The sequence below is a fragment of the Aythya fuligula genome, chromosome 13 (assembly GCF_009819795.1).
Source record: "Aythya fuligula isolate bAytFul2 chromosome 13, bAytFul2.pri, whole genome shotgun sequence".
Lineage (NCBI taxonomy): Eukaryota > Metazoa > Chordata > Aves > Anseriformes > Anatidae > Aythya > Aythya fuligula.
In genome coordinates this window covers 11,026,182-11,052,295 of record NC_045571.1, presented here as the reverse complement: position 1 = coordinate 11,052,295, position 26,114 = coordinate 11,026,182, and the positions used below count along the sequence as shown (strand labels likewise).

Below are 26,114 nucleotides of genomic sequence, written 5' to 3'. Positions count from 1 at the left end.
GTGGCTGCCCCAAGAGGAGGAGGAGGTGACTGGGCGGCAGAGGGAACGGATGGACACTGTGAGTGCTGGGCTCCCTGCTGGGGCTCCCCTTTTCCTAGAAAAAAAGGCAGAAAAGCAGCCTGGTGGCCCCGCACTCCTTCACCCCTATGTCCCTTCACCCTGACATCCCTTCTGCCCCCAGCCAGAGCTAGCTGGAGCCTGCGTGGGGGTGGCTGTGTCCCTAGGGAAAAGGGGGTGAGAAGGGGACACCCTTGGCACCCACGTCCCCCAGCACATCGCCTCTCCAGGGACACGGCTGCTCTGTGGGGGCCTCAAAGGGACGCCTGTTCCCAGCCCAGCGGGCATTCCTCAGGGGGTTAGCGGGGCGCCTGGGCACAGCGGGGGGGATTACTCTGGCAAAAGGCCCTTGTCTGGGGTTTAGGTGCCAGCTTCCTCTGTGGGGACGCAGGGACCTAAATCCCAGTGGAAGAGGAGTGAGGAAAAGCAGGGTTGGGAGGAGCCTGGCTCCATAGGGACTCTGCATGGGGGCTGTAAGATGTAATCCTGCTCTGAGGGGAGAGAAATGGGAGAAATGCCCCTGCTGCCACCCCCACCATGGCAGCAGGAGCCCCGGGGGCAGCTCCCACCCTGGCTCTGTCTCCTCAGGCCCAGCCTCTGGACGTGGCAGACGTGGCGGGGGACGGCAACCCCAGCAAGGCGCTGATGCTTTTCCACCACCCGGTCAGGTACGGCCCCGCCACCATGCCCCTAACGAGCCCGAGGGCGGCGGGCAGCGGGGGGGAGGCCTTCATCCATCGCCCGTCTCCCCCCACAGGCTGCTGTGGCCCCGCTCCAAGTCCTTCGACTATCTGTACGGCGTGGGGGAGAGCCTGCTGCGCAACTTCCCCGTGCAGGCCACGCTCTGCCTGTACGACGACTCGGGCAGCGAGGAGGAGGATGAGGAGGATGAAGAGGATGATGATGATGAGGACCATGAGGAGGAAGAGGAGGGCGATGCTGGGGGTGCTGTGCTTATGACTGGGGCTGGCTCCCTGCTGCCAGCAGCCGGCTCGGTGCGGCCGGTGTGAGGGTGGCGTGTGTGGTGTGGGGATGGAGAGGGCGAGGCCGTGAGCGGTGTGGGGATGGAGGACGGGACGGGGGCCATGAGCACCACAGGGGCTGCGAGCACCACAGGGGCCATGAACACCACAGATGAGTGGGGGCCATGACACTACAGGGGCTGTGAACACCACAGGGGCCGTGAGCACTATGGGGGCTGTGAACACCACAGGGGCCATAAGCACCACAGGGGCCGTCCCGCTGCAGGGCCAGGCGTGAGCCCAGCGCCCCGAGCAGCCGCCGCCAGGCTCCGCGGGGGCCCGGAGCCACCCTGCGGGTGCCCCCCTCAGGGGGCGGCAGCCCCACCGCGGGACTACAACTCCCAGCGTCCTCAGCGGCAGCAAGTCCCGCCCCTTCGCCCCACCCACCTATGGCAGGGGCGGGAGGAGGAGGAGGGGGCGGTGCGGGCGGGCGCGATTGGGCGGGGGCGGTGAGGGGGCGGGGCCTGCGGCCGCATCCCTCCTGCCCGGTGGCGGCGGCGGCGGGGCCGCCATGAGGTACGGGCCGGGGGGGGCGGCGGCGCGGGGCCGGGTCCGGTGCCGTTTCTCGGCGCACCCCTAATCCTGTTAATTCTGTTAATTAATTCTGAGCACCCCAATAAAGCCAGGAGCTTGGCATGGCTGCAGCTTGGGCCTGGTTTACTTGGTGGGGGGGGTTCCTAGCGCCCGGTTGGCAGCTGGTGTGGGAGCCTGGCCCGGGTGGGGCAGGGCTGGGGCTGCTGGGCTGCAGCGTGAGCTGCCAGCGACTCTCCCGTTTGGTTTATTTTTGTTTTATTTATTTATTTATTTCCCCCTGCAGGTAGGTGGGAGCTCCCCGTAGCCGAGTGAGGCAGCATGGCAAGTAAGTGTCCCCCGCTGCAGGTGGCAGTGGTGCTGGAGGGGAGAAGGGCAGCGCTTTGCGGTCAGCTCACAAGCAAAGGGCTGCCTGGGCTTTTTTTGGGGGCTCAGGTGCTGTGACTGCTGTCCCTGAACGTGGTCTGAGGTCCAGCCTGCCTTGTGCCTCTCTCTGCACAAGGTGGGAGCTGAGAGGAGGTGCAGAAGGGCTGACCTCCCCAGGAGTGCCTGCGTGCTGCAGCGTTTCGTTATTCCCATTAGGCTTGCAGCCCTCCCTGAGGCTTTTTGGTGGCCTGTGACTTGTGCCACACTGTCCTGAAGCCCTCGTGGCCAGGGGCACTGTGGCTCTGCACTCCCAGAGCTGCTGCAGCTGCGTAGCACAGCCCTGCTGGGGCACGCTGTGTGTTGGCATCCGAAGGAGCCCGTGCCTGGCAGCTGTGGCCAGCTGGAGCTGGTGGCCGCAGGGACTGGCCTGGAGATGCTGGAGATGTGGCTGGGATCTCAGGGTCTGCTCGGGGTGTTGCTGAAGCCAGCTGTGAAGGTGGAGGCCGTGTCCAAGCTGGGCAGGAGGAGGAGGAGGACTCCGGCATGACAGGTATGTCTGTTTTTTTATCTGCTCTCTGCTAGGTGGGGGAGGCAGCAGAGATCACCAGAAAAGTTCTGCTCTAAACAGTGCTTCTAAAAGGCGGTTTTAACCTTGCCCTAATGAGGGTACCCAGTTGGCTCCCTGCCCTGCTGCCCTTTCTCCCTCCCAGAGCTTGGGCACCAGCTTAGCAGCACTTGCTGTCCCTGGGAGGTGTCCCGTGCAGTGGCAGTGCCCCCTGCCGAGTGGTCCCGTTCGTGAGGGCTGTCACCTGCAGGAGTGCTGCGTGGTGGTGGGCACGTTCCCAGCGTGCTGGGGCTGCAGCCGTGTGTCCTGCAGGGAGCAGCTCTGGGCTTCCCCAGGGCTGTGGGTAGAGGCACGGCCCAGCCTGCCTGCCGCCAGGGGCCAGCAGTTCCTTAGGAAACCCAGCGGGGATGGCAGCGAGCTCCTGCTCCCCCTGCCTAAAGCTCCAATCTTTCCTGGGCACCGGTGCTCCCACTGGTGTGGGGAGGCTTGGAGAGGCACGAGGAGTCAGGACAGCCCCTGCTGGGCTTTTCGTGTGGGTTGGGGAACCCAGGCTGCTTGTAGGAGTTTGCAAGGCTCCTGTTTCCTGAAGGACGTTGTTTTTCCTGCTCTGCTATTAGCACTTTCCACGTAAACGAGGAGGGAGCAATGACTTACTTTCTGCTCTCCTGGCATTTCTGGGTCCCTGAGGGAGGTTGGCTGTGGGAAGAGGCACATGCCCCCATGGCAGCGTGCTGTCAGCTGGGACGTTGCTCTTGATACCTGCCTGTCTGTGTGTCTGTGTTTATTTCTGTCCTAGTGGCCAGTTCAGCAAAGCAGGGAAGGGCTCAAGTGGTATCTGCGGGGATGGAGAACCTGCAAGTGAGATCTGCAGCCGAGCTCGTTGCTCCAAGGGGTGCTGAGGAAGCCAGAAAGAAGCTCAAGGAGGTGAGACCGGACTTCTCCACGGAAAGACAGGACGTTTGCAGGACTGATACTATCTTTGTAAAATTTCTTCTATTTCTGGAGAGGCTCAAGAGAAGGCTGGCCTGCCAACCCGCTTGCTCTTCAGCCAGGACAGCGCTCCTTGACTGGGAAAGCCAAGGCAAGCTGGTCCCTGCCCTCCTGCGAGATGCCTTCTGTTCCTCTTGAAGATGCTTTTTTTGGTTGTCCTTGTTATTTAGAAAAAAAAAAAAAAGGCATAATAAAGTCGATTCTGAAGGGAAAGTCTCTGACTCACATCATTCATGCTGTTCTTCATTCATACCTCAGTGGCTCAGCCCTCTGCAAGCTCTCTCACTGGAGCAGGCCATTAATAAATCACAGGGGAGAAAATGCACCTACACAGCACAACGGGAGCACGGTATCCAAGCACGGCACGGCACCGTAGTAGCTGCTTACTCTGTCCCTGCCTTGACATTTACAAATTTTCTCACAACCACCGTGCTGCCTTGTTTGAGAAGCAGGATGAAGGGAAGATGGAGCAGAAGGGAACCTGTCAGTCTCTGTGGTGAAAGGCTGCTAATGAAGGTTGGGTTTGATCGCTTGGTGAGCACGTGCTCTGTGGTGCCGTGCGTGAGGAGAGGTTGCTCAGCCCCGTTCAGTGTGTGGCTCACGATCCCTGTGCTGTCCTTGGGTGTGCAGGATGATGTCCTAAAGCCTGAGCTTTGGGTGGGCAGGTGCTGGCCCCAAGTCATTGCTCGGGTCTGGCTGTGGTGGCCAGCTCCTGGGCCTGGGGTTCTGCTTTGCTGAAGATCTGCTTGGCCCCTGGCCTGCCTCTTCTGAGAGGCAATGACTTTCTGAGAGGCAGAGGACTTTGGAGCAGTGCCGGGGGCTCTGCTGCTTTGGGGTGCCCGTGTTCCTCCCCGGCTCTGCCCTGGTGGAAGGACATTCCCGGTGCTGTGTGTCTCTGGGCAGCCCCTGGGAGCTCCCCACTGGCTGTGCCCTGTCTCAGCGGGCACCCTGAGCTGCAGCTCGGGGCTGGGTGATGTTTGGGGTGCCTGTTCCCCCTAAATCCCGTGCTTGCAGCCCCGCAGGTGGGGAAGCCTGGCTGGGCAGAGGCCAGGCGCGGGGCTGTCTCCGTTCAGCATCTGTGCCTCGTGTCTTGCAGTGTTCCTGGGGGCCAGGAATGCCCACTCGGTCCTGAAGCGCTTTCCCCGAGCCAACGGCTTCCTGGAGGAGATTCGGCAGGGCACCATCGAGCGGGAGTGCATCGAGGAGGTCTGCAGCTATGAGGAGGTCAAGGAAGTGTTCGAGAACAAGGAGAAGACGGTGAGTTTGTGCCCCCCTGCCCCTCGCTGGATGCGTGAGGCGCTTCCAGCTGGGTCCCACGTGTGGCTCGGATGGTGGCAGAGTGGCTCGCAGCCCCGCTGAGGGTGCTGCGAGGCAGCCAAGAAACCTCTGCCTCTTTTTGGGGCCTGGGGATGGTCAGGGGCTGCTCGTCCCGTGTGCCAGCACACGACAGTTCCTTCTCTCTTCCCGCTGCAGATGGAGTTCTGGAAGGGCTACACCAACTCCGTCTACTCTGTCAAGGACCCCGGGCACAGCACAGAGCGCTCAGACGCCATGTACGTGGTGGTGCCCCTCTTGGGAGTGGCCCTGCTGATCGTCATCGCCCTCTTCATCATCTGGAGGTGCCAGCTGCAGAAGGCCACCCGCCACCGCCCTTCCTACGCCCAGAACCGCTACCTGGCCAGCCGAACGGGCCGCAGCCTCCCCAGGGTCATGGTGTACCGGGAGCGGTCGCAAAGCCAAGGGGAAAACCAGCGAGAAGCGAGCAGCCGGGGGACCGGGGATGGCAGAGCAGGAGGCGCCCCGCAGCAGGATGGCACCCTCTGCCCGCCGGAGCATTCGGTCTCCGTCCTCTCCAGACTGTCCAGTGCCACCCCTCCGCCTTCCTACGAGGAGGTGACGGGGCAGCCGGAGAGCAGCAGCAGCAGCGAGGAGACCAGCATCTCCTACAGCGACCCGCCGCCGAAATACGAAGAGATCGTGGCTGCTGCCCCCACTGCGGCCAAATAGCGGGGCCGCGCCCCCGCTGCCTCTTCCCACACTCACGCTCACTCACCCCCCACCCCTTGCCGTGCCCGGGACCCCCTCCAGGTGCCAGCTGGCTCCCCATCTCACTCGTACCGTCACTTGGTGCCATCACACAGTAGCCTTACCCTCCTTACCAAAACCAGCTGTCCCCAGGCAGGGCGAGGATGGGATGCGGGGATGGCTCCGAGGTTCACCAGCCGTCTCCTTCCCCTCGCTCCCCGCTCACAGAAGTGCTGCAGCAGCCAGGGCAGAGCAGCAGCTTGTTCCTGGCTCAACGCGGGGGTCTCCCCATGGTGCGTTTGATTTCCTCACTTGCCCTCAGACGTAACATTTCCCACGATTAAAACAGCCTCACTGCCTCCCCGGGGCTCTGCTCAGCCTTACCCTGCGCGCACACCAGCTCACGGACCCGGGGCACGTGCGGGGCTGGTTTTGGGGTCGGTCCTTTCCATGCCCGAATCATCAGGGCTGGTTCGTGATGTGCTGCGACCGCAGTCCTCGCCGGGTCCTGTTTTGCTGCTTGGTGCTCTCGTTAAGGGGCCGGGAATGCAGGAGGGGTGGTGCTGATTTCTGCCTGTCCCCCCAGTTGTGACTGGGGAGCAAGTGCCTCCCTCGTGTGTGTTTGCTGCCTGGTGGGAGCAGGGAGCCCATCCCTTCCTGTGGTGCCTGCAGTGGTGGTTGCTGTTGGGAGAAGGGGGAGGGAGCCCTCAGGGAGGTGTTTTGTGATCTCCCAGATCCCCTTGGAATTTGAGGAAGGCTCCTGGTGGTCTTGTCGGTGAGGTCAGTCACCTGGGAACCACCAAAGGTGCTCGTAGGACTTTAAGCAGTGGGGATGCTCCTTCCTCCTGGAGGTGGCCTGCCTGGTGCCTGCCCCAGAGGTGGCATGCAGGCACCAGGAGGCTGTGGATGTGCCAAACCTCCCCTCTGCCTGCCCCGAACCTCTCCGTCCCGCTCTTTGGGGCTCTTTTCCTCCAGAGCAGGTGGGGGAACTGAGACCCCACTGTCCTCCAAGCCGCTCTGGTGGGCACAGCACGTGGTGGCCGTGGCTGTGGTGTGAAGGACATGCTGGTGGGACAGGAGCAGGGCTGAACCCCGCCGTGCCTGACCCCTCGGTGGGCCTGGTGCTCGAACAGGGCACAGCCACGTGCTTTGCTGTGGGACCAGCGCGTCCCCTATTCCTAGGCAGCCACTTTTGGGGTCCACACAGCGGGGCTGTCCGCTGACGTCTCTAATTTCCCAGCAATGTCTGACGGGCTGGGAAGGGGGCTCTGCTCACCAGCCCCCCAGCCCAGCCCAGAAGCTCCCAGCACTGCCACCCCGTGGGGTTTACCCCTGCACCGCTCTCCACCAGCACCCAAAGGCCGCCCGTGCCCCGCTGGGTCCCAGCGCTGTCTCGCAGCAGGTCCCTCAGCCCAGCGTGGCCGATTTTGGGGCAGGACACAAGCCCACGGGGGCTGCGGCTGCCGGCACCTCGTCCCTTCCCCAGCCTTCATGCTGCCTTTTGGCCGTGGTGTGTGTGGGGGCTGCGGGAGGACCTGGCACGAGCGCCAGGGGCAGAGCTGGAAAAGACCAGAGGGAGACAGAGGGGAGCTGTGGGATCCTCTGTCTTTGATGTGCGGTCGTTCTCCTTGCGGTTTGTATTCTGTTAAAACTTGGTATATTTCTGTGCAAAAAGGTTATTTATTAAAAAACCCTCACTGTCCGAGTGGCACGGGGTGATTTATTTTCCCCAAACGGGGACGGGGGTGATGCGGGGCGATGGAGGTGGCTGTGGGGTGGTGGCACCGAGGTCCCCCAAACAAGTCCTCTGTGGGGTGGAGATCGGGGTGTGCAGCTGTGGGGCTGGGAACGGCACCCCACATCGGGCAGGGGGAGTTGGAGGCCGTCCTGTGGGACATGCAGAGGGATTTCCCAAAGGCCAGGAGGGGATTTGGGCACAGGGCTCGTCTCCACGTTCCTCTGCGTGCTCCCAACCCTCTGAGATAATCCCCTTTAAATAGCAAGCCTAGGGCGGCCTGGGATTTATTTTAAGCCCTTTCTAAACTGGATTTGGATGGCCAGGCCCTGCTCTCCGTCCCCATTCAGCAGCGTTGAAGCCCACCGCTCATCCCAAACTGATATTTTCATCGCCACAGCCTGCGCTGAGGCAGAAGCGCTCTGCTCGGGCACAGCTCAGGGCCGGGCGGCCACAGCCTCTGCGGCTTCCCCGCAGAAACTGGGGGGCTGTGGGGACCTGCTGGGGCTGGGTTGGGGTCCCACAGCAGCAGGGTGCCCGGGGATCGGGGCTGTCGCCTGTCGCCTGTCGCCTGTCGCCTGTGGCGGGGAAGCGGCGCCCGGCGGCGGCTTTAAGCGAGCCCCGGCAGGCTGCCAAGGGGCAGGGCCGCGTCCCGCCTCCCTCCGGCCGGCCGGGCAGGAAGAGCTGCTGCTTCCAGGTTGGGAAATGGCTGAAAGGGCTAAAAAATAAAAGAATAAATCCTAAAAGCGCCCCCCAGCTCCGCCCCGAGCTGCCCCCGGCACCCAGCGGGGCGGGCAGGGAGGGGGGGGGGCGGCCTCCACAGCCCCTCCGCCGGGCAGGGAAGGGGAATTGAGGCCGGGAAGGGGAACCCGGCCCCTTAAGCGCTTTATTCGGACGGATTTTGACAGCTTTTATTTTTTTTTTTTTCTGGCCCTAGTGGCTTAGATGCTTAGAGCCGGCTTCGCTCCCTCCCCTCCCTGCAGCAGCGGGCATGGGGCTGGGTGCCCCACGCAGGTTTCCCCTGTGGGGTCGGTGCCTTTTTAGGGGCAGCCCCAGGATTAAATCCCCCCTCCCACGGGACTGGGGGCTGTGTGAGGACAGTTTAGTCCTCAGGTCTTCCCGTGGTAGCCTGGGATTTCATCACCAAAGCACGTGGTTTGTTTTTAGAAAATCTCGTTTTTTTTCTAAGGTGTGGGAACGCAACAGTGTGTTCCCAGCTCTCGAAAACCCTTTACTTCTGGGTGGAAAGCCCACGGGAGCTCCTTTATCGCTGTTTCTGCCTGTGTTTAGCTGCCTTACAATGATTATTACAAAGCCTTGTCCCCGTGCGGGTGCCGGTTTTGAAGGCCTGCTGCTTTCTTTCTCCCCTTTCCCCTTTCTTTAACCCCAGGCCCCTCCGGTTCATCCCGCGTGGCCGTGGGCAGGCGCTGGCAGCGAGCTGAGGAAAACCAAGAAGATGTGGCCGTTCTGGGGACTGGACCGAGCCCGCTGCGACCTGCTCTTCACCGAAGCCATCAATCAGAGGATGCAGGTCCCCAGCAGGCTGAAGGTGGCGGACAGCTACAGCCCTGTGGACGAGGAGCCTGCAGCCGAGGATCTGCCTCCTTCCTTTCGGATGCACATCCCTGAGAGGATCTCTCTTGCAGGTAATGTCCCTTTTTTTTTTTTTTTTTTTTTGGGGTGGCTGAAGTTTGGTGAGGCTCTTTAATATTCTAGGGGGAAGGATTGTTTTATAAAGCCCTCCCTCCGTGTCTCTTACAGCTCCCTCTTGGTCTTTGGTGGACTCCCTGCTTTGAGATGCAGAGATATATGGCCCTGCTTTGAAGAGCATTTCCCCAAACTTGCTTTCCTGGAGCGGTGTGTTCATTTGCTTTCCAGTCCTCACCTCTCCAGGCTGTCCCACTACTCATATCTGTGGGATGTGGCTTTTGATATATATCTGCTAACTCTGCACAGTAATTTTGCTCTCCAACACAGGAGGATCTCTCCTCCCTCCTGCCCTGAGGACGACGGGGCACATTCAGATTTGTTTAGTGCTTCCCTCTCTCCTCTCTATAGAAATATCCGATGCCGGCCTGAGGCCCGTCCTGCTGGAGCAGCAAAGGAAGGTCCCCTCTGTTGTGTGGCACGCGTCCGCAGGCTCCTCAGCCCAGCTCTCTGCCCCAGGGGAGATCCCTTTTCAGCACGTAGCAGCCAGACCGAGCTCGCAGAAGCGCAGACGACTGGTACTGTACCGAGAGCACCGGGCTTGCCTGTGCTGGTGGTGGGCATCCCAGCGGTTGTTTTGCTCTAGAGGTCTGTTACCAGCCCAAGCCAGAGCCATTTTGCAGTGTGCTACCTCCTCCCCACAGAGGGTGCTAGCTGCAAGGGTATGGTGGGACCTATTCCTACCCCATAATCAGTACACAATCCCACACTGGGTCATCAATTCAGCCAGATCTACTGCATTTTATGAGCAGGAGTTGGGCTGAAGTAGGTGCAGTCCCCTGCAACCTCCTTCTGGTACTTCTGAAATCCCTTTTCAATCACTGTTTCTCCTGGATGAAGTGTAAGATGGAGCTGTTTCATTGCTGCAGCATAAAGGATTGTGGGGTTGGAGTTGAAAGCAGATTTTAACCTAGTGGGAAACTAATTCAAAGAGATGCCTCTGCCGTGAGTAGAGGAAGGCTTGTTTGGAATGCTGGAGCTGCTGCTCTGCCTTCTCAAGTGCTTTCACCTCCCTAAAATTTAAGAGCCAATCCTGGATGTATCATGTTCAGGTCTTTTTCTCCAGAATACACCTTCCTTGCTGACCCTGTCCTGCTCAGGGCACATCTTCCCATCTGCTCCAGCATCATCTAGCTGGGCTGGGGCTTGTGCAGTGCCACCGAGCATTTCCCTCGTGCTGACGGGGTCCTCACCCTGCAGACTGCCTGGGGTGTGGGGCTGGGCTCCCCCTGTGCAAGCTCTGCCCTAATGCAGCTGTGTTTGATGCCAGCAGGGCCACAGCAGCAGCAGATCACGGCGGGAGAGGATTCCGAGTGACTACACCCAGCTGGCCTTGCACAGCCCGGGCCCGCGCCACGAGCGGTGAGCACGAACCCAGAGCAGTTTGGGGAGGGCAGGGGCAGCGTCTTCTGGGGTCTGGGGTGCTTTGATGTTCCCTGTTGGTGCCCTGAGATGTGGCGGATCCATATCAGGGCTGGTCCCGCTCTTGGATGAAGCTGGTTAAGAGGAAAGTGGTTTCTGGTGTTGGCACAGAGAGATTCGTGCCAGGCAGCGTTGGAAGGCAGCTGTGCTGGTCCCTGGGGTGACCTGCTGCCCTCTGAGACACGTGGGACAACATCCCCCCACTTGCAGCTCGGGGCAGTGCTCTTGGTCCTTGCCTGGCCATTGGGCCACCAGTACGGTGCTGACCCTTCTTTGGCTGGTCCCAGTCTCTCCAGCTCTTCCCATCTTCCTCCCAGTGCTTTCTGTCATGTTCTCCTGCTCCAGCACTGCTGCCAGGGCTTGATTTAGTTTCTACAAGGGCTGTTGGAGCTTGCAGTGCCTTACAGCCAGGGTGGGCTAAGAGCATGTTTGTTTTTCAGCTCTTTGAGCACACCCTGTGAGCAGGAAAGTGTTTAAGTTGGTCCTTTCCTCGTGAGTCTTGGGCTCTGGATTCAGTGGAGAAAATTCTTTAGCTTAATCCAGGGCAGAGCCATCAAGAAATCAAGGGCTGTCCAGGAGACGTGATGGTGATGCTGCTTCTCGTGCAGCCATGGCTGGCTTTGGAGGAGTCCAGAGACTGCCTCTGTGCCTGGACTGCTGGAGGGGCTTCTCCCTCCTGGTGATATGGAGGTCTGGCTGCCGATGGCATTGCCCTGAGATGCTTGGAGCTGCCACAGGGACAAAGGGCCCTGTCACCCTTTGGTTTTGCTGTTGGAAGCCAGGCAGTAACCGGCGTGGTTTTTGTGCACCCCAGGCCAGATGTGTGCCCCCTGCCCGCTCGCAGCGCCCCGTTCCCCCTCTTCGCTGAGACGGGCAGAATCTACTCCGTGCAGAACATCTTCCAGACCATGTACCTCCTGGGCCAGGTGCTCTTCCACCGTGTCCAGGGCTCCCTGCAAGACCCGACGCCACCCAGGTGACTTGGGCTCATCCCGAGCCACCTCCCAGCTGCTCAGCCTGGACCTTCCTTTGCCTGGCAGAGGCAGCAGCCAGGCCTGAGCTTCGTAACCCTCACGGGAGCCACGCGGGCAGGATGCTCCTGCACGCCTGCCCTGGTCTCTTCTCCTCGCCTATTCTTTCAGCTTTGGGTGCCCGGTGTGGTCGGGCTGGGTGCACCCTGCTAACCCAGCTGGGCTCGCACCTCCTGCTTGGCTTAAAACCGTTCCTCTGGTTGCCCCGAGTGACCTAACATCACCCGTGACACTGCTGGGTCTCAGCTGCTCTGCGGTGCTGCTTTTTCGGCATGCTTGACGAAGAGAAGTGTGGGAAGGGAATCGAAATCCAGGACAAATGGCCCAATCCAGACCCTCTCCTGCAGACTCACAGCACCAGTGGCTGTGTCTGGGTTAAAATAACCTTTTCTGTGAATTGTCTGCACCAAGGTCCCCAGCCCGTAGGATCTCCCGGGGGGCAGCACGCCTGCCTACTCGCTGGAGCAGGTCTGCGGTGACCTCGATGTCTCTGGACGTGCTGTGAGGCTGCTGAGCACCCAGCAGTCCGGAGGGATGGCTGAATCCTTCTAACTCTCCTTGAGCAAAACCTCCAGGCAGACAGGGAGGAGAGGGAGCATCCATCATCCGCGCCACTCCGGCACGTCGTTCCTTCCCTCCCCAGCTGGAGCGGAGCTGCAGGCATTGCCAGGGGACAGCCAGCACACACTGAAAAGCAGGGACACCTTCAAATGTGGCCTTTTAAATAAAGTCTGGCCATACTATCTGGTCTGGGTAGTGGCCACATAGCGCCTTCTCCCTCCTCCTGTCAGCTGTGGAGGAGTTTTAGCCGTGGTACCATGGCAGGAGGTAACTTGTGGAGGGGCTGTAACACAGCGGGGTGAGCCCTGAGCCTCTCCCCAGCTCTCCATCTCCCTTTTGAAACACCTCTTCTTGGTACTTTGCATCGTTTCACACACATACGGTGTCTCTTTCGTACCCCCAACTACAGCAATAAAAAGTCACTGAGCTGACTTGTTTATCCTGAAATATGTATTAAAAAAAAAACAACAACAAAAAACATCTCTGGCCTTGGCTGGAGACTGGAATATTTCCACGACAGTGACCTCTTGAAGGGTATGAATCATCGGGAGGTAATTTCTAGTCTCTACTGTAAAGGGTGGCCACCTGTGTCAACTGGGATTTTTCAATTAAAAGCTGCAGAATGTGTCCAGTTTTAATGGCTTTGTGCTGGGGGAAATTGGATTTTCTTTCTGTTGTGGCTTTCGTATTATACTGTGGCTACATTATGAGGAGCCGTTATCTCATAAATGTATTTTCAGGCAGATTCCTTGATCTCTGCGTGCTTTTCTGTCTTCCCTTCAGTGAGATGCGTATCAGGTTGCAAACAGGAATAAATTTCCCCCTTCGTGAGGTCCCCAGAGGAGTGGTGTTTGCCACCTGGTAACCCATAACGTGTCAGCGAGTGCCTGTGGGGGATATTTGGTTTACAGACCAGCTCAGGTAACACTAGCCCATGATGGCAGCAACAACAGACTGAACGTGGCAAGTCAGATTTTTCACTGTACACCTTCTTTATTTTGTGGCTTGGTGCTGTGGGCCCTGGAGCAAGGCTGTGCCTCCGGGGTGCTCATCCATAGCCTCTGCCAGTGCAGCTGCTTGTCCCAGGGGTGGCCCCGGTGTTCGCAGGGATGGGGGAAGTGTTGCACGGCTGGGATGCGTATTTACATTTCCAGTAAGATTTGCTACGAGGGCAGAAGGCAACACTTCTTTGTGGGGGAGGCATGGGAGAGGGCAAATCCTTGTCTCAGCAAACACAGGACCCTTTTCTGCTCGCTGACACGTGTTCAGATAGGTTCCCCCAGCTGGTGGCTGCGTCCCAGCAGCTGGATCCCCACCCGCTGATGGAAATGATGCCATCCCTCCAGTTTGGCATTGGCCTTGTGGTCTGTGTCTGCCTGTCTCGCTCTAACTCTGATTTATCCAATCCTCAGTGAATTCCTCTGGCTGTAGAAAATGGATGCTGGGTAAATATCGTGTTTTCTCTCTGTTGGGCCTCTAAAGAAATAGCAGCATGTGTTTTTACTCTTGGCTGCTGTAGCATGTGCTGTGTGTTTTGTCGTGGTCACCCCGGGGTGCATGGTGGAGGGGTGTAAAAATGCATGATGGGGGGTGAGAGGGAATCAGGAGATGCTGTGCAAGTGCTGTTTCCTCTCTCCTGAAGCTGCATTCAGCTGGCACGGCCTGGGCATGCATGCACTGCCTGCATGGCTCGGCTCCCCGGGGCTGTGCCACGTGTGCAGGAAGATAATTGCACCTCTCGAGCAGTGTTTGCATCTCTGTTTTTCTCCCGCAGCTCCCAGGAGGCTGGCCCAGCCTTGGAGAGCTCCCTGGAGGAGGTTGGCACAGCTGAGATGGCAGCAATGAGAAAGCAGGTGAGAAAGGAGGTGGAGGGATGTGGATGTTTTCTGGGAAAGCCCCAAGAGGGTGGATGAGGGCGCTCCAGGGATCTGTTGCTCAGGCTCGATTTGCTGGCGTTGCCAAGCCAGCCCTGGGTGATGCTCCTCATGGAGAAGCAGGGAAAGCTGGCGTGTGTTGACCCACCAAGCTCCTCCCTGAGGGGCTGCAGGAGATGGCCAGCCCCCCCACCTGCCTTCAGGGAATGGTTCAGGAGCTCTTCCGATGGGAAGGAGCTTTTCCTGAAGCATCCCCTCATGGGCTGAGGTAGGGCTGCTAATTCTGCCAGGCGGGAGGACCCGAAGGAGGTGGCCGCCCCCCATTTCTCCTTCCCTCCGTCGCTGTCCCTGCGCCAGCCTCCTGTGCCGTACCGCAGGGCTGCTGATGGCCCCGCTGCTTTCCCTGCAGCTGACGAGGATCTCGGGGAGGCTGCGCGTGCTGGAGGAGCAGTGCAACGCCTGGCAGCAGAAGGAGGCCATCGTCTACTCCATGCTGATCTCTGCCTGCCTCGTCAACACATGGCTCTGGCTGAGGAGATGATTTTCTGTGCCCCGGCCCACCGTGAGCAGGGGAAGATCCTTGCTCACCTACTTGCAAACAGTAAAACCGTGTGTTTCTTCTGAACTTGACCTGCTTTTTGCACTGGAGGCCCTGCAGGACCCGTGTCCTTCGGGCCCTGATGACAAGGTGCCACTCTTTAGCAGCAGCGGTGGGAGAAGTGAAACCCTGAAGCTGGACCTGGTGCTGCAGCAGCTGGAGATGGGTGTCGGGGGGTGGTGGGGTGAGACAAGGAGCGTAGGAGTAGGTAGGAGGGATGGACGTGGAGGAGCTGGGCGCTCCCATCCCTGCAGCCCCTGCTGTGCCATCTCCTGGGCTCTCAGCACGCTGGAGGCCGCCCGGCAGTGGGTTTGCAAGTTCAGGTCCAAAGTGACCGCCAGCACTGATGAGCTCTGGGTTTATCCAGAAGCTTGGCCTTTTCCCAGAGAGATTGGAATGGGAAACGTCCCCACAGTGACTCTCTACACCTCGTAACAACAGCCAGGCTGTGGAAAAGTGCCCGTTTGGGCAGCAGGTAGGTGTTTGTTAGGTTGCTGGTGCCAGGGGGCAGGATCACTCCCAGGTCTGCTGCCAAGCTGCAATTTCAGCAAGGGTGCAACAAGACAGGTGAGGGGAAGTCTCGGCCCAGATGCCCTTTAGCTAAAAACAAGTGCTGTTCAACAGCTCTGCTGCTCCTTGCCTTCCTTGGAGGCCAGGAACACCTGGCTTCGGGGGGGATTTGAGACCCTCGGTGGATTATGTAGTACATCTACTGGAGCTGTGCCTGTGTGCTTGGTCTTGGCAACAGGGCCTCTCTGTGCCACCTATAAATGATCATAGCTGGATCTGCAGGTCACCTGCGTGTCCCAGGAGCTTATTTACAGACCTGGGTGCTGAGGTGTTTCCTGCCTGCAACTGCATCAAGCATCCGTGACCATAAATCTGGCAGGTGGACGCTCACTGATAAATAAGTGCCCCAGAAGTAATTGCAGGTCTGAACCTGTGGCTGGTGTCTGGGCTGAGGAGAGCGCCGGGATTTACTGGTGCTGAGCTGGTTCCTGTGGCTTGCAGCTCAGGGACGTGGTCAGGCTGGAAGTATTTGGAGGTGGTCAGACTGTAGGTGTTCCTGGAGGGTAATTATTGGTGGGCTGGAGGGGATAGAAGGTGACTGCTACGTAAGGTGTATGTCCTGGTTTAAATCTGGAACCACTGACCCATGAAATGCATATTTTAATAAACTCTGTGTGCTGGATGTGTCTCTGGTGCCATCGTGGAGCCTGATCGTGGTATCCGGCTGGGTGGGGACGGGTGAGGTTCGTTCCCTCGCCAGCAGGACTCTGACCTGGTGCCGGCTGTCTGCGCCACGCGAGCTTCTTTAATCACACCTCACCAGCTGGGCAGCCCAGGAACAGCTCTTCTGGGACTGGAAGGAGGGCGAGCTGGGGATCTGGAGCTGCAAAGCAGCTCCCTGCTGCCCACCTGCAGCCCTGCCCAGGGGCAATGCCTTTATTTATATCCTCTCTCTCCAGGGTGTGGGTGTCCCCTCGAGTGGCTGCCACAACAATGTGCGTACAAAAAGAAGCATCGTGTGCAACGCAGCACCCGAGGGAGCTGTGTGGTGAGCACCAAAGGGGCAGAAGCAGAGTGGCTCCCAGAGTTTCTGTGTTGTTTCTGGAGGTGGTTGCAGGCAGGGAGCAAAAAGAGAGATGGGAAGGGGGATGTGCTGCTGCCACTGCCTGGATTTGTGGCATGGGGACAAAAGCAAGATGTGTCCCTCCTGCCCAACGCTGCCCGCAGCCCTGACCGAGGCTGCAGAAGTTCCCTGTCTCTTCAGGCTCCCTGCTGCCAGGAGGCAGTGAGATCAGAAGAGGTGGAAATTAAGGCTTTGAAGGAAGGAAAGGTAAACTTTTAGTAGTGAAGGGACTCCAGCTGCTGGTGCTTTCAGATCAGCTCTGCCCGGGGTGCACAAATCCCATGCCTATGGCTGGATGCAGTGGAAGAGGGTAAAAATTAACTCCTTTATGGCTTCAGGGATGCAAATTTTCTGCCGCCTGGTTATCAAAACGGCTTTGTGGACAACATAAGAAAACAGAGACTGGTGAAAGGCACGCTTCATGATCGTTATCAAACTCTGCAGCTCTCTTCTCCAGCACTCCTGAGCAGCAAACGTGACCCCTGCTCCCTGAGCACGACAAGAGGTAGCGGGACAGAGGGAAGGAGGGGTGGCGGGGGCGAAGGGGACGCGCAGGGAAGTGGAGCAGCCCTGAGCAGCGCGTGTCCCTCCTCCCCTTTCATCCCTGGGCTCGCAGCCGCTGCAACCAACTCCTCTGACGTGCAGCGAGCTGCTCGGGGCATCGAGGGAGCTGAGGGGCCGGGTGTGTGCTGTAGCGAGGAGACGCGCACACACCGTCACCTTCCCTGGGCACCGCGGGGACATCCTGCTGCCAGGTCCCTTGCTTGGGCCGAGGAGAAGGGCAGGAGCAGGGGTGGCACTGGGGACAGCCCAGGAGGCTGCTGGAGGAGGATGCTCCCCATCCCTTGCTAGCCCACACGAGGTGGCAGCGAAGCCTCAGAGGACACCAGGCTCGTAAGTGGACGGCGGTGGGGGCTTGGTGGTGGCTTTTGCCACCCCGGGGAGGTGGCTTGGGCTGCAGGGAGCTCTGGGGGGGGGGGTTCCCAGCACTGTGTCAGTGCAGCGGGGACGTGAGCTGGGGTGTGCAAGGCACTGCCTGCACCCACGCAGAGCATCACCCATGGGCACACCATGTGGGGGTCACCCCGCTGCAGGGCACGGAGGGCTAGCTGGGGGGAATTTTATCTTCTTCTTCCCCGAGGCAGGGCTGGGACTTTCCATATGTGTATGTCTGTGAACTAAGCGGGTGTCAGGCGGCGGGTGCGAGGGGTGCTGGGGCCAGACGAGCCCGCAGGGCATCTCACACTTCTTAGAGAAATCAGCTCCCAGACTTCACAGCTCCACAGCAGCCTCTGCGTGTAAACGCTGAGTTCCTCTGATGCTCTCTGAAACCAGACGGTAGCACTTGCCAGCAGGAACCTCAGCCAGGTGCTTTATTATTGTTGTTATTATTTTTTTTAAAGAGCAAACCTTAATTTCCAGCGCAGGGATGGGTGCTGGCCATGAGGAAGGCTGCTGCTGGGGTACAAACAGCCTTGTACACGCATAGCCTGCCTCGTGCTGCTGCCTGACATCTCCCCACGGGGCTGCCTGGTCCTTCCCTCCCTGCTCACCCCCCTGTCCTCACCGTGGGGCAGGCAGTGGGAGCAGTGCTGGTACTCGCTGTGGGTGCTGTTGCCCTTGCAATGACCGAGCATCCCTGTGGATGGGGACAGCACCTTTCAGGGGCCACGGGCAGAGCTGGGACCTCAGGCTGCTGTTCACCACCATCGTGTCCTGCTCCGGGCACTCCTGGCTGCTCTCTGCTCTTCCAGGTTCCCGGCGCAGGCGTGTGCCTGTGGTGTCCTCGTGAGGAGGATGACGGCCAAGAGCAATGGCCTGCACCGCTCCCCAGCCGCCCTCAGCCCCTGCCCGCCCGCCCCAGCCCCTGCAGGGCCCGACGAGGAGGGGACAGAGCTCAGCACCACCAGGTCAGGATGGACACAGCAGGGTGGTGCTGGCAGGGCCAGCTCGGGGTGTGCCGAGCCCTGGTGTGGGTTTGGGGGCACGGGCAGGGCTGTGATGGTGACCCTCAGCTGCCTGCATCCTCTGGCTCATCCCACATGGCCGTGGGCAGGCTGCATGGCCGTGACCCCCCTTCTCCACACCACAGGACCTGCTCCACCCAGGATGAGGCCTCCTTGGAGCTGCACAGAGGGGCTCCCGTGGCTGGGGGGGAGCAGCCGGCTGCCCCCCTTTTCCAAGGCAGGCGAGCTCTGGCCAGGTACCCGTGTGTGCGGCTGGGCTGGGTGCCTGGGTGTGGGGATGGCTCCTGAGCAACCTTCCCAGAGCGTGGGGAGGAAGCTGGCGAGCTGCTGCGTGGGCTCTTGGCTGAGCCTGGGCCCTTTGTGCCTGGCTTTGACATGCTGGGGGTGTGTGGGGTCGGGATCCCCTCCTGCTGTGTAGGACTTTAGGGCTGCACCTGATTCTGCCTGTCTCCCTGCCCAGGATAGTCCGGCTGGTGCTGGTGCTGAGGGACTGGGCCAGCAAGAGCTTGCACGAGGAGCAGCAGAGGCCTGACCCCTTCCTCGAGCGCTTCCAGGGCCCGGAGCTCCAGATGGTGGCTGCAGACGCCAGCAGTGATCCAGAGGATGAGGAGACCGAGGAGAAAAGCAAAAAGTAGGCTCCCTGCCCTGTGACCATGCGTGGTGCTCGGGGTCTCCCAGCAGTGATGGTAAATGGGGCAGGTAGGGCAGCAGCTGTGGGAAGGGTCCCCCCTGCTCTGCCTGATCTTGGCACAACTCAGCACCAAGGCTGGTGTTTGAACCCAGCCCTGGGTCCCTGAAAAGGTGTGCCTGCAGCCTGTGCACACGTGGAGCTGGGGAGAAGCTGAAGAAAGTGGGGTCGCCCCCCAGGAGACCCCAGTAAGCACAGACCTGTGGGCTTCTCCAGCCTCATTCATCATCTCAGGAGGAAGGGAGATGAAGGGATTGCGTTTGCTGCCTGTTTCCTCCACCTCCAAGGGCAGACACTATGACGGCAGCTTTCTGAAAAGGCCCTTTCAAATCCAGCCCTTTCATCTCCTCGGCTCCCGCTCCCGGTGAAAAGCAATAACCTGGCTTTTCTTCTGCTGGCTAATTAAAGGGCAGAGCTCATGGACTAGCCTGGACCCTACCATTACATACGGTAATTAAAACACCAAGAAATGATTGTTTTCTATAGGAGGAAAATATCTGAGCCTTGTATCTGGGTTTTTACTAGTCGTGGACAAAAAAGTGCTCTGCCCTGCGGGGTTAAGGGGAGCTTGTTAAGTATGGGAGAGGCACTGAGTGTGCCATCAGAGGGCAGCTTCGGTGGGCTCCTCGCGAGGAGCTGTGCTGTCTGAGCTGAAGATGCGTCTGCAGGGGAAGCAAGAGCAGAGCCAAGTGCTGTCGCCTTACAGCCAGTAAATGCCAGCCTGGCTTCATCTAAGGGATGGGATGAAGATCCCTGCACTGGGGTTTGTGTTATTCGGTGCTGCCCTGCAAACTTGAGAAAGGAGAACACCGTGGCTCACTGGGATGAGCTCCTGGGGAGATGGTGGCAACTTCTGCTGCTTTCCCAGTCCTCAGAGCAGTGGCTGAGAAGAGCCCCAGGTCTGGTAACGCTGAGCATGAGTGTGTTCATGGCATGGGGAGCCCGAAGGGCTGCAGAGTGGGGCACAGAGCCTTCAGGGCGGTTATCCCCCTTTCTGGGCTAGTGCTGAGCTAGTCTGGGGTTTTCCAGCCCTGGCCCTGTGGCCAGAGCATGCATCGGCATAATGTCAGTGACTGCAGCACTGGTGATTTAACGCTGAAATTACCAACCTGACTAATGCTGTTATTGAGGTTATTAGTGCCTGTGATGCGGCGTTACAACAGTACTGCCTGGTGGCAGGTGCTGTACGTCCCAGCGAGCAAGGTGTCCCTGTCTCAAAAAAACATCAACCCTTATCTGAGCAAAACGCTGTCATTTTCTCCCCACTTGTAAGGGGAAAGTTGAATCACCTGCTTGTCTGTGGCCGTGCCCGAGGTGTATGTGAAGGAGCACTGCTGGCTCTGCTCTGAGCTCTGGTCCCCACACCGCGGGCAGCCTGGGTGCTGCTGGGGAGGGAGGCTTCAAGGCAGAGGTTTTGCTTTTGAAGCTGTTGGAAGTGGTGAGGTGAGCGCAGGGAATGTGTTGGCAAGTGGGCTGTTCTTCCTAGCGCTGGAGGGAGTTTTACGTGTTCAAAAGCTGGGAGTGAGGGGAGGATGGGAAGGGAGAAGGCGTTTTGCCCTGGCAGGTGGCAGCAGCCGTGCCTATCAGCCAAGCTGCAGAGTTGCCGTTCCCCTGCTCCTCCGGTGAGATCTGGCCATGGGAGCACAGGCTGCTTATCTCAGAGCCCCGAGACGAGCAGGATCAAATGCTTGGGAGCAGTTCAAAGGCTGGACCCCGGACTGAGCACTGACTGCAGGCAGGCAGTGTGGCGATGGCAGCCCTGTGACGCCGGCCACTGCTCTGGGGCTTGGGCAGCCCCTCCTGGTGCTCCTGCTGATCTGCAGCATGTTTTCCTTCCTGCTCTAATTAATCTTCTTCTCTCAGATCTGTCTGGCACCAATCCATGCCTCATTTGGGAGAGGCGATGCCATCTAACAAGAAGTTTTCTGGTCAGCCTCTTTCATACATCTGTCTGGCTCTGCCTCTGAGGTGCATGTAGGCCAGCTGTTTTGTCTTGCCACTCTACAGTTTCTCTTCTGGTACGTTAATAAGCTCTGTTTTAGGGATAAAGGAACATAAACAGTGCTGGACGTTTTTGCTCAGCATTCCTGGGATTGGTTTTAGCTTACAGACTACACTCGAGCTGCAGCTACATTTGATCCAGTCTAGTGCAAAGGATGAAGGAGATGACTCAGATGGTTCCTTCCAAACCTGTTTTCTATGTTTAGCCCTTTATTCACACATTGCCTGCTCTGCCTTCTCTCTGCTTCCAGGAAGAAATGGCAGATCTTTGTGGTGGACCCTGCGGGGGACTGGTATTACCGCTGGCTGGCTGTCATTGCTGTTCCTGTCCTCTATAACTGGTGCTTGCTGGTGGCCAGGTGAGCTCGGATGTTGTAGGGTTCCTGTCTCCTCTGATCCTCATGTTCACCTGCCTGTTGTGGCTCAAGCAAGGATCAGACAACTGGTGCTGGTGAGGGGGGAGAGGGCCTGGGGGTGCCTAAAGAAAGGGACCTTCATCTCACAGTGGCTGTGGTGTGTAAATGCAGAGCACCCCTCATCTGGCCCTGGCTGGAAAGGACTGTCATCTAGGGGTGAAGTTGCTTGCAGAGCTTTTGGGATGTGGTTTCAAGACATGGCTTTATGCAGGTCAAGGCATGGCAGATTCTTCAGAGAAGATGGTTTTAACTTCTCTGAGTAGAGGGGCAAGTGGCCAAGCTCTGTTGCAGAGTTACAAGCCCCAGAATCAGCCTATATTCAGCTGTAACAGAGACTTACTGGTCTCACTGCCCCATTGTATGGTCCTCTTCCAGGGCTTGCTTCAGTGACCTACAGAAGACCTATGTTGTCCTCTGGCTGGTGTTGGACTACGTCTCAGACTGCATCTACATAGGGGACGTAGTGATCCGCCTGCGCACAGGTAAGCAGCAGCAGCCTCCTGGCCTGCGATTGCTTTGCTTTGGTGCCCTAAAGGTGGAGGTGAACTGCAAGGGAGGGACCTAATCTGCAGCTCCATTAGAAGGAGGGTTTTGTCTACCTTGGCTCTCGCTTGTACGAAGCAGTCTCCAGAGAAATAATCTAATTAAGAGATCTGAGAAATGGAGTAAGTTTCAGAATGAAAGATTAATCATCCTAGCTTTCAACTTCACCTTTGAATAATTGTACAAAATTACCCACATTACTATTAGTATTCGGGCATAGTTGAAGGTCTGTATCTCTGATTTTGCACAAGTTCAGCTAATGAATTATCTACATGGAAAAATGGTAGAATTTAATGTTCTCGGAATGGGGCAGGTGGCTGTGCTTTCTGTCCAGAACAGCGGTAATTCACGACCGGAGGAAGGAAACCTTTGTGTCCCTATTACTTCATGGCAACAGAGTAAATCCTTAAGTGATAGCTTTGCATGGCTTTTGCCAGATGAGGAGCTTGCGTGATAGCAAAAGCTTATAAACAGAGTAGATCAGGTGCAACTGGTAATGTTTGGATAACTGTGTATATGCACAAATATGCATGGCATATTCTGAAATATTTATCAGAAGCACTTACAAAGCCAGTAGAAGAGTTGAACGTAAGCCAAGATCATTCTATTATTTGCTTCTCTGTTAGGCTTCTTGGAACAGGGCCTCCTGGTTAAGGACCTGAAGAAGTTACGGGATAACTACATCCACACCTTACAGTTCAAGCTGGACGTTCTCTCCATCCTGCCCACAGACCTGGCCTACTTCGCTGTGGGGTTGCATCGTCCTGAACTGCGATTCAACAGGCTGCTGCACTTCTCCCGCATGTTTGAGTTCTTTGACAGGACGGAGACCAGAACCAGCTACCCCAACATCTTCCGCATCAGCAACTTGGTTCTTTACATCCTGGTCATCATCCACTGGAATGCCTGCATTTATTATGCCATCTCCAAGGCCATAGGCTTTGGGGAGGACAGCTGGGTCTATCCCAATGTCACAGACTCTGAATATGGGTATCTCACCCGGGAGTACGTCTACTGTCTCTACTGGTCTACGTTGACTTTGACTACCATCGGAGAGACCCCGCCGCCTGTGCGTGATGAAGAATACCTCTTTGTGATCTTTGATTTCCTCATCGGTGTCCTCATCTTTGCCACCATTGTGGGGAACGTGGGATCCATGATATCCAATATGAACGCCACCAGGGCAGAGTTCCAGGCAAAAATTGATGCCATTAAACACTACATGCAGTTCCGCAAGGTGAGCAAAGACATGGAAACTAAAGTCATCAAGTGGTTTGACTACCTGTGGACAAACAAGAAGGCGGTGGATGAACGGGAAGTCCTCAAGAATCTCCCTGATAAGTTAAGGGCAGAGATTGCCATCAACGTTCACCTGGAGACGCTGAAGAAGGTGAGGATTTTCCAGGACTGTGAGGCAGGTCTATTGGTGGAGCTGGTGCTGAAGCTTCGCCCTCAGGTGTTCAGCCCAGGGGATTACATTTGCCGTAAAGGAGATATCGGGAAAGAGATGTACATCATCAAGGAGGGGAAGCTGGCTGTGGTGGCGGATGATGGCACAACACAATATGCTTTGCTCACTGCGGGAGGCTGCTTTGGCGAGATCAGCATCCTCAACATTAAAGGGAGCAAAATGGGCAACAGGCGCACGGCCAACATCCGTAGCTTGGGCTACTCTGATCTTTTCTGCCTGTCAAAGGAAGACCTGATGGAAGCAGTCACGGAGTATCCTGATGCCAAAAAGGTCTTGGAGGAGCGGGGCCGGGAGATCCTGACCAAGGAAGGGCTGCTGGACGAGTCAGCTGCAGAGGCAAGCATGGAAGGGAAGAGCGTGGAAGAGAAGCTGGACAGGCTGGCCTTGAACCTGGACACGCTTCACACCCGCTTTGGCCGCCTTCTGACAGAGTACAATGATGCCCAGATGAAGCTCAAGCAACGCATCACTGTTCTGGAGTCCCAGCTGAGGCAGCAGGATCTGGAGGACTTCTTCTCGGACAGCTCAGACAGTCTGCCTTAGGCTAAGGAAGAAGCCACACCTGGTGGGATGCAGTGCGGGGGCATAGAGGCCAGCTAGGTGATGTCTTGCCCTGTGTGAGATGTTATTTCACATGGCAGCGCCTTTGGCTGCCTTGCCTGGACTTCCCTCAGGTCCTCAGTGCTGCTGCTGCTACTGCCTCAGTGGCAGCTCAGAAGGTGGCTCCAAATCAGGTGTCTGTCCTAGCTCCTCCTCAGGCCTGTCTCTATTCTCATCACCTCCATATGAGACCTTGGGCTTCCTCCCAGCTTTGCAAATGGTCTCTGCCTGACTCAATTCCCTGTTACCACTTGCCTTACCAGGAGGTGGGACATGACCCTTGCTGGAGGGGTAGCTGGATGTGCTGCCCTCCCCTGTGTGTCAGGGAGATCAGAGTCTCAGTGCACACACAACCTGCCACGTGCCACCCACTTATGTGCACCAGGGCAGGGAAGGCGGCCTAGCTGCTGCATTCCTTGCAGATAACAAAACACCCCACTGAGAGAGACCAAACCACAGGCCAAATATTTACAAAAGCATTTTAGGTCTGGCTTTTATAACTCACTTTGTGTAAATACAGCATCTCCACTGAGTGCCTGCAGACACCCGGTCTGCACAGAGTGACTCCATACCCGCAGGATACCCAAATTCAGCTAAGAAAGCCCGATCTGTGCCTCTGATGTCTGCAAATGAGGAAGCCTGTCTGGGTCGCTGTGACTCCACAGGTCAGCTTCACCTCCTACTCTGAGGCTGGATATCCAGCTGGAAGGGCAGGCAGCTGCTCTCCTGCCCACCACTCTTCTCCCTTCTGCTATATTCAGTGCTTGAGCTGTCAAACTGCCCCGGCATGAGCAGCTGGGTACCCTGCACCACACTATCCTGGGGGACAGCATTCCTGAGCCCTCCTGCTGCAGAGGTGGAGTGATTTCCTTCTGGACTGTGGAGGACTCAGATGACAAGTACAATACGGAGGTAGAGACCTCTCCGTGCTGAACGACGATGTCTGTTACACCATGTGCAGAAGGACGACAGTAACTGTCTCTCTCATCTCTCTAATGATGGCTAGATGTGCCAGGAAGGCTTTGGCTGAACCAACTCGTTCTTTAGGAACAAAGCAGTGATGGGACCCAACTGTGCCCGTATTTGCTTTACCATCGGTAGCTTGGAAAGAGCGCAGAACACATTTATTTTCTTAGGCAGGAGGTTTTCTTGAACTCGGTGGGAGTTTTGGGGCCTTGCAGGCCAGTTGCTGACTGCAGGAGAAATGAACGGCAGAGTCACGGGGACACGCCTGTAAGGGCGAAATCCTGGCACCAGCACAGCCACTGGCAAAGCTCTGCCAGGCAAAGCCCCGTGGGCTCCGTGGGGCAAGCAACTTATTGGCAAAAGTGCGGTGCAGGAAGGGCCACCAAATCCCTGCCAGCCCCCTTGCACAGCATCCTAAGCACTAATGCTACTCATGCCCATGCCTAAGGGGGGCTGTGCAGGTGCTGGGACCGGGAGATGCAACCTCCCTGCCACGCAGCCCGCTGTGACTGCACGCACACCTCTGGGACCTCCTGCTCCTGCCCACCGGGTCCGCAGGGTGGGATGGTTTACAAGGAGGAGGAAGTTCAATGGAGAAGGGAATTTTGGGGGAAATTCGTGCTCTGGGCCAAACTCAGCTGATAGTTTTCTAAGATAATGGGGTAGGGTGGGAGCACATCAACCCAGAAAGGCTCATGGTGGAAAACCGAGAGGGTTTGCTTTGTCCTTTCTTTTCCCTCAAAATGAGACTGCCTGTCTTCGTTATGGGTGAGGCTTTTCTGTTTAAAATGAAACACCCTTGCTTTTTGGGATCGCTGGGCGAGGAAAGGTTAAATTCCCAGCACTGGAAGGTGGAGCGAGATCAAAACTCCTTTGCTGCCCGTCACCGAAATGTCAGGCTTTTCCGTTTAGCTGCTACCCAGGCGGGCTGGGGGACGAACCGGCTGCTGCTCTGCCTTTTCCCTGTCTTGACACCGGCATCCCGGCTGCTCGCTGCGGCCGCGGGCTGCAGCCCGAGGATGGCGGCACGGGGCCGGGAGAGGGAGCTGTGAACCGCGGAACCGGCTGCAGCTCCCGGGCATTGCCCTGCCACCGGCTTTGGGCAAAAAATCCCAGGGTTTTTCTCCTCTGCTGCAGGGGATGAGGGTGTGCTGCGGGGTGCAGCCAGCCCCGGCTGGGTGCCCGGCTCCTGTCCCCTCCCCGGCTTGGGGAGCTGCTGGCAGCTCGGGGGATATCCCGGCTTCTTCTGGGGGATAGGAGGGGAGAGAAAAAATAAAGAAAGGGCAAAAAACCTCTTCCTTCCCCAGGTTTAATCCGAGGTAATAATCCACTCGGGAAACTTGAA

The 26,114-nt window shown here is 57.9% G+C and overlaps 3 protein-coding genes across 3 annotated transcripts; all 3 read left to right on the top strand.

Moving 5' to 3' along the window:
* Window positions 1-1,894: 1,894 nt before the first annotated feature.
* Window positions 1,895-6,018, top strand: PRRG3 (proline rich and Gla domain 3). Its single transcript, XM_032196575.1, has 3 exons — window positions 1,895-1,938; window positions 4,628-4,788; window positions 5,005-6,018. Exons 1-3 carry the CDS (start codon window positions 1,932-1,934, stop codon window positions 5,536-5,538), a joined length of 702 nt encoding a protein of 233 aa, XP_032052466.1. The 5' UTR covers window positions 1,895-1,931; the 3' UTR covers window positions 5,539-6,018.
* A 1,937-nt stretch (window positions 6,019-7,955) lies between these two features.
* Window positions 7,956-15,676, top strand: FATE1 (fetal and adult testis expressed 1). Its single transcript, XM_032196576.1, has 6 exons — window positions 7,956-7,988; window positions 8,682-8,937; window positions 9,350-9,516; window positions 10,272-10,360; window positions 13,787-13,865; window positions 14,296-15,676. The coding sequence occupies exons 2-6, from the start codon at window positions 8,748-8,750 to the stop codon at window positions 14,425-14,427; spliced, it is 657 nt and encodes a 218-aa protein (XP_032052467.1). The 5' UTR covers window positions 7,956-7,988; window positions 8,682-8,747; the 3' UTR covers window positions 14,428-15,676.
* A 2,238-nt stretch (window positions 15,677-17,914) lies between these two features.
* On the top strand, window positions 17,915-23,746 carry CNGA2 (cyclic nucleotide gated channel subunit alpha 2). Its single transcript, XM_032196421.1, has 6 exons — window positions 17,915-18,027; window positions 18,210-18,320; window positions 18,545-18,715; window positions 21,025-21,132; window positions 21,565-21,671; window positions 22,359-23,746. The coding sequence occupies exons 1-6, from the start codon at window positions 17,915-17,917 to the stop codon at window positions 23,744-23,746; spliced, it is 1,998 nt and encodes a 665-aa protein (XP_032052312.1).
* The last annotated feature ends 2,368 nt before the right edge of the window (window positions 23,747-26,114 follow it).

Excerpts from the sequence above, each read along its gene's own strand:
- PRRG3 (XM_032196575.1), top strand. Across the intron at positions 4,789-5,004 it reads TCGAGAACAAGGAGAAGACG|ATGGAGTTCTGGAAGGGCTA; the intron begins GTGAGTTTGTGC and ends TTCCCGCTGCAG.
- FATE1 (XM_032196576.1), top strand. The coding sequence starts at position 8,748 with ATGTGGCCGTTCTGGGGACTGGACCGAGCCCGCTGCGACCTGCTCTTC. Across the intron at positions 8,938-9,349 it reads TGAGAGGATCTCTCTTGCAG|AAATATCCGATGCCGGCCTG; the intron begins GTAATGTCCCTT and ends TCCTCTCTATAG. Across the intron at positions 9,517-10,271 it reads CGCAGAAGCGCAGACGACTG|GGCCACAGCAGCAGCAGATC; the intron begins GTACTGTACCGA and ends TGATGCCAGCAG.
- CNGA2 (XM_032196421.1), top strand. The coding sequence starts at position 17,915 with ATGACGGCCAAGAGCAATGGCCTGCACCGCTCCCCAGCCGCCCTCAGC. Across the intron at positions 18,028-18,209 it reads ACAGAGCTCAGCACCACCAG|GACCTGCTCCACCCAGGATG; the intron begins GTCAGGATGGAC and ends TCCACACCACAG. Across the intron at positions 21,133-21,564 it reads TGGTGCTTGCTGGTGGCCAG|GGCTTGCTTCAGTGACCTAC; the intron begins GTGAGCTCGGAT and ends GTCCTCTTCCAG.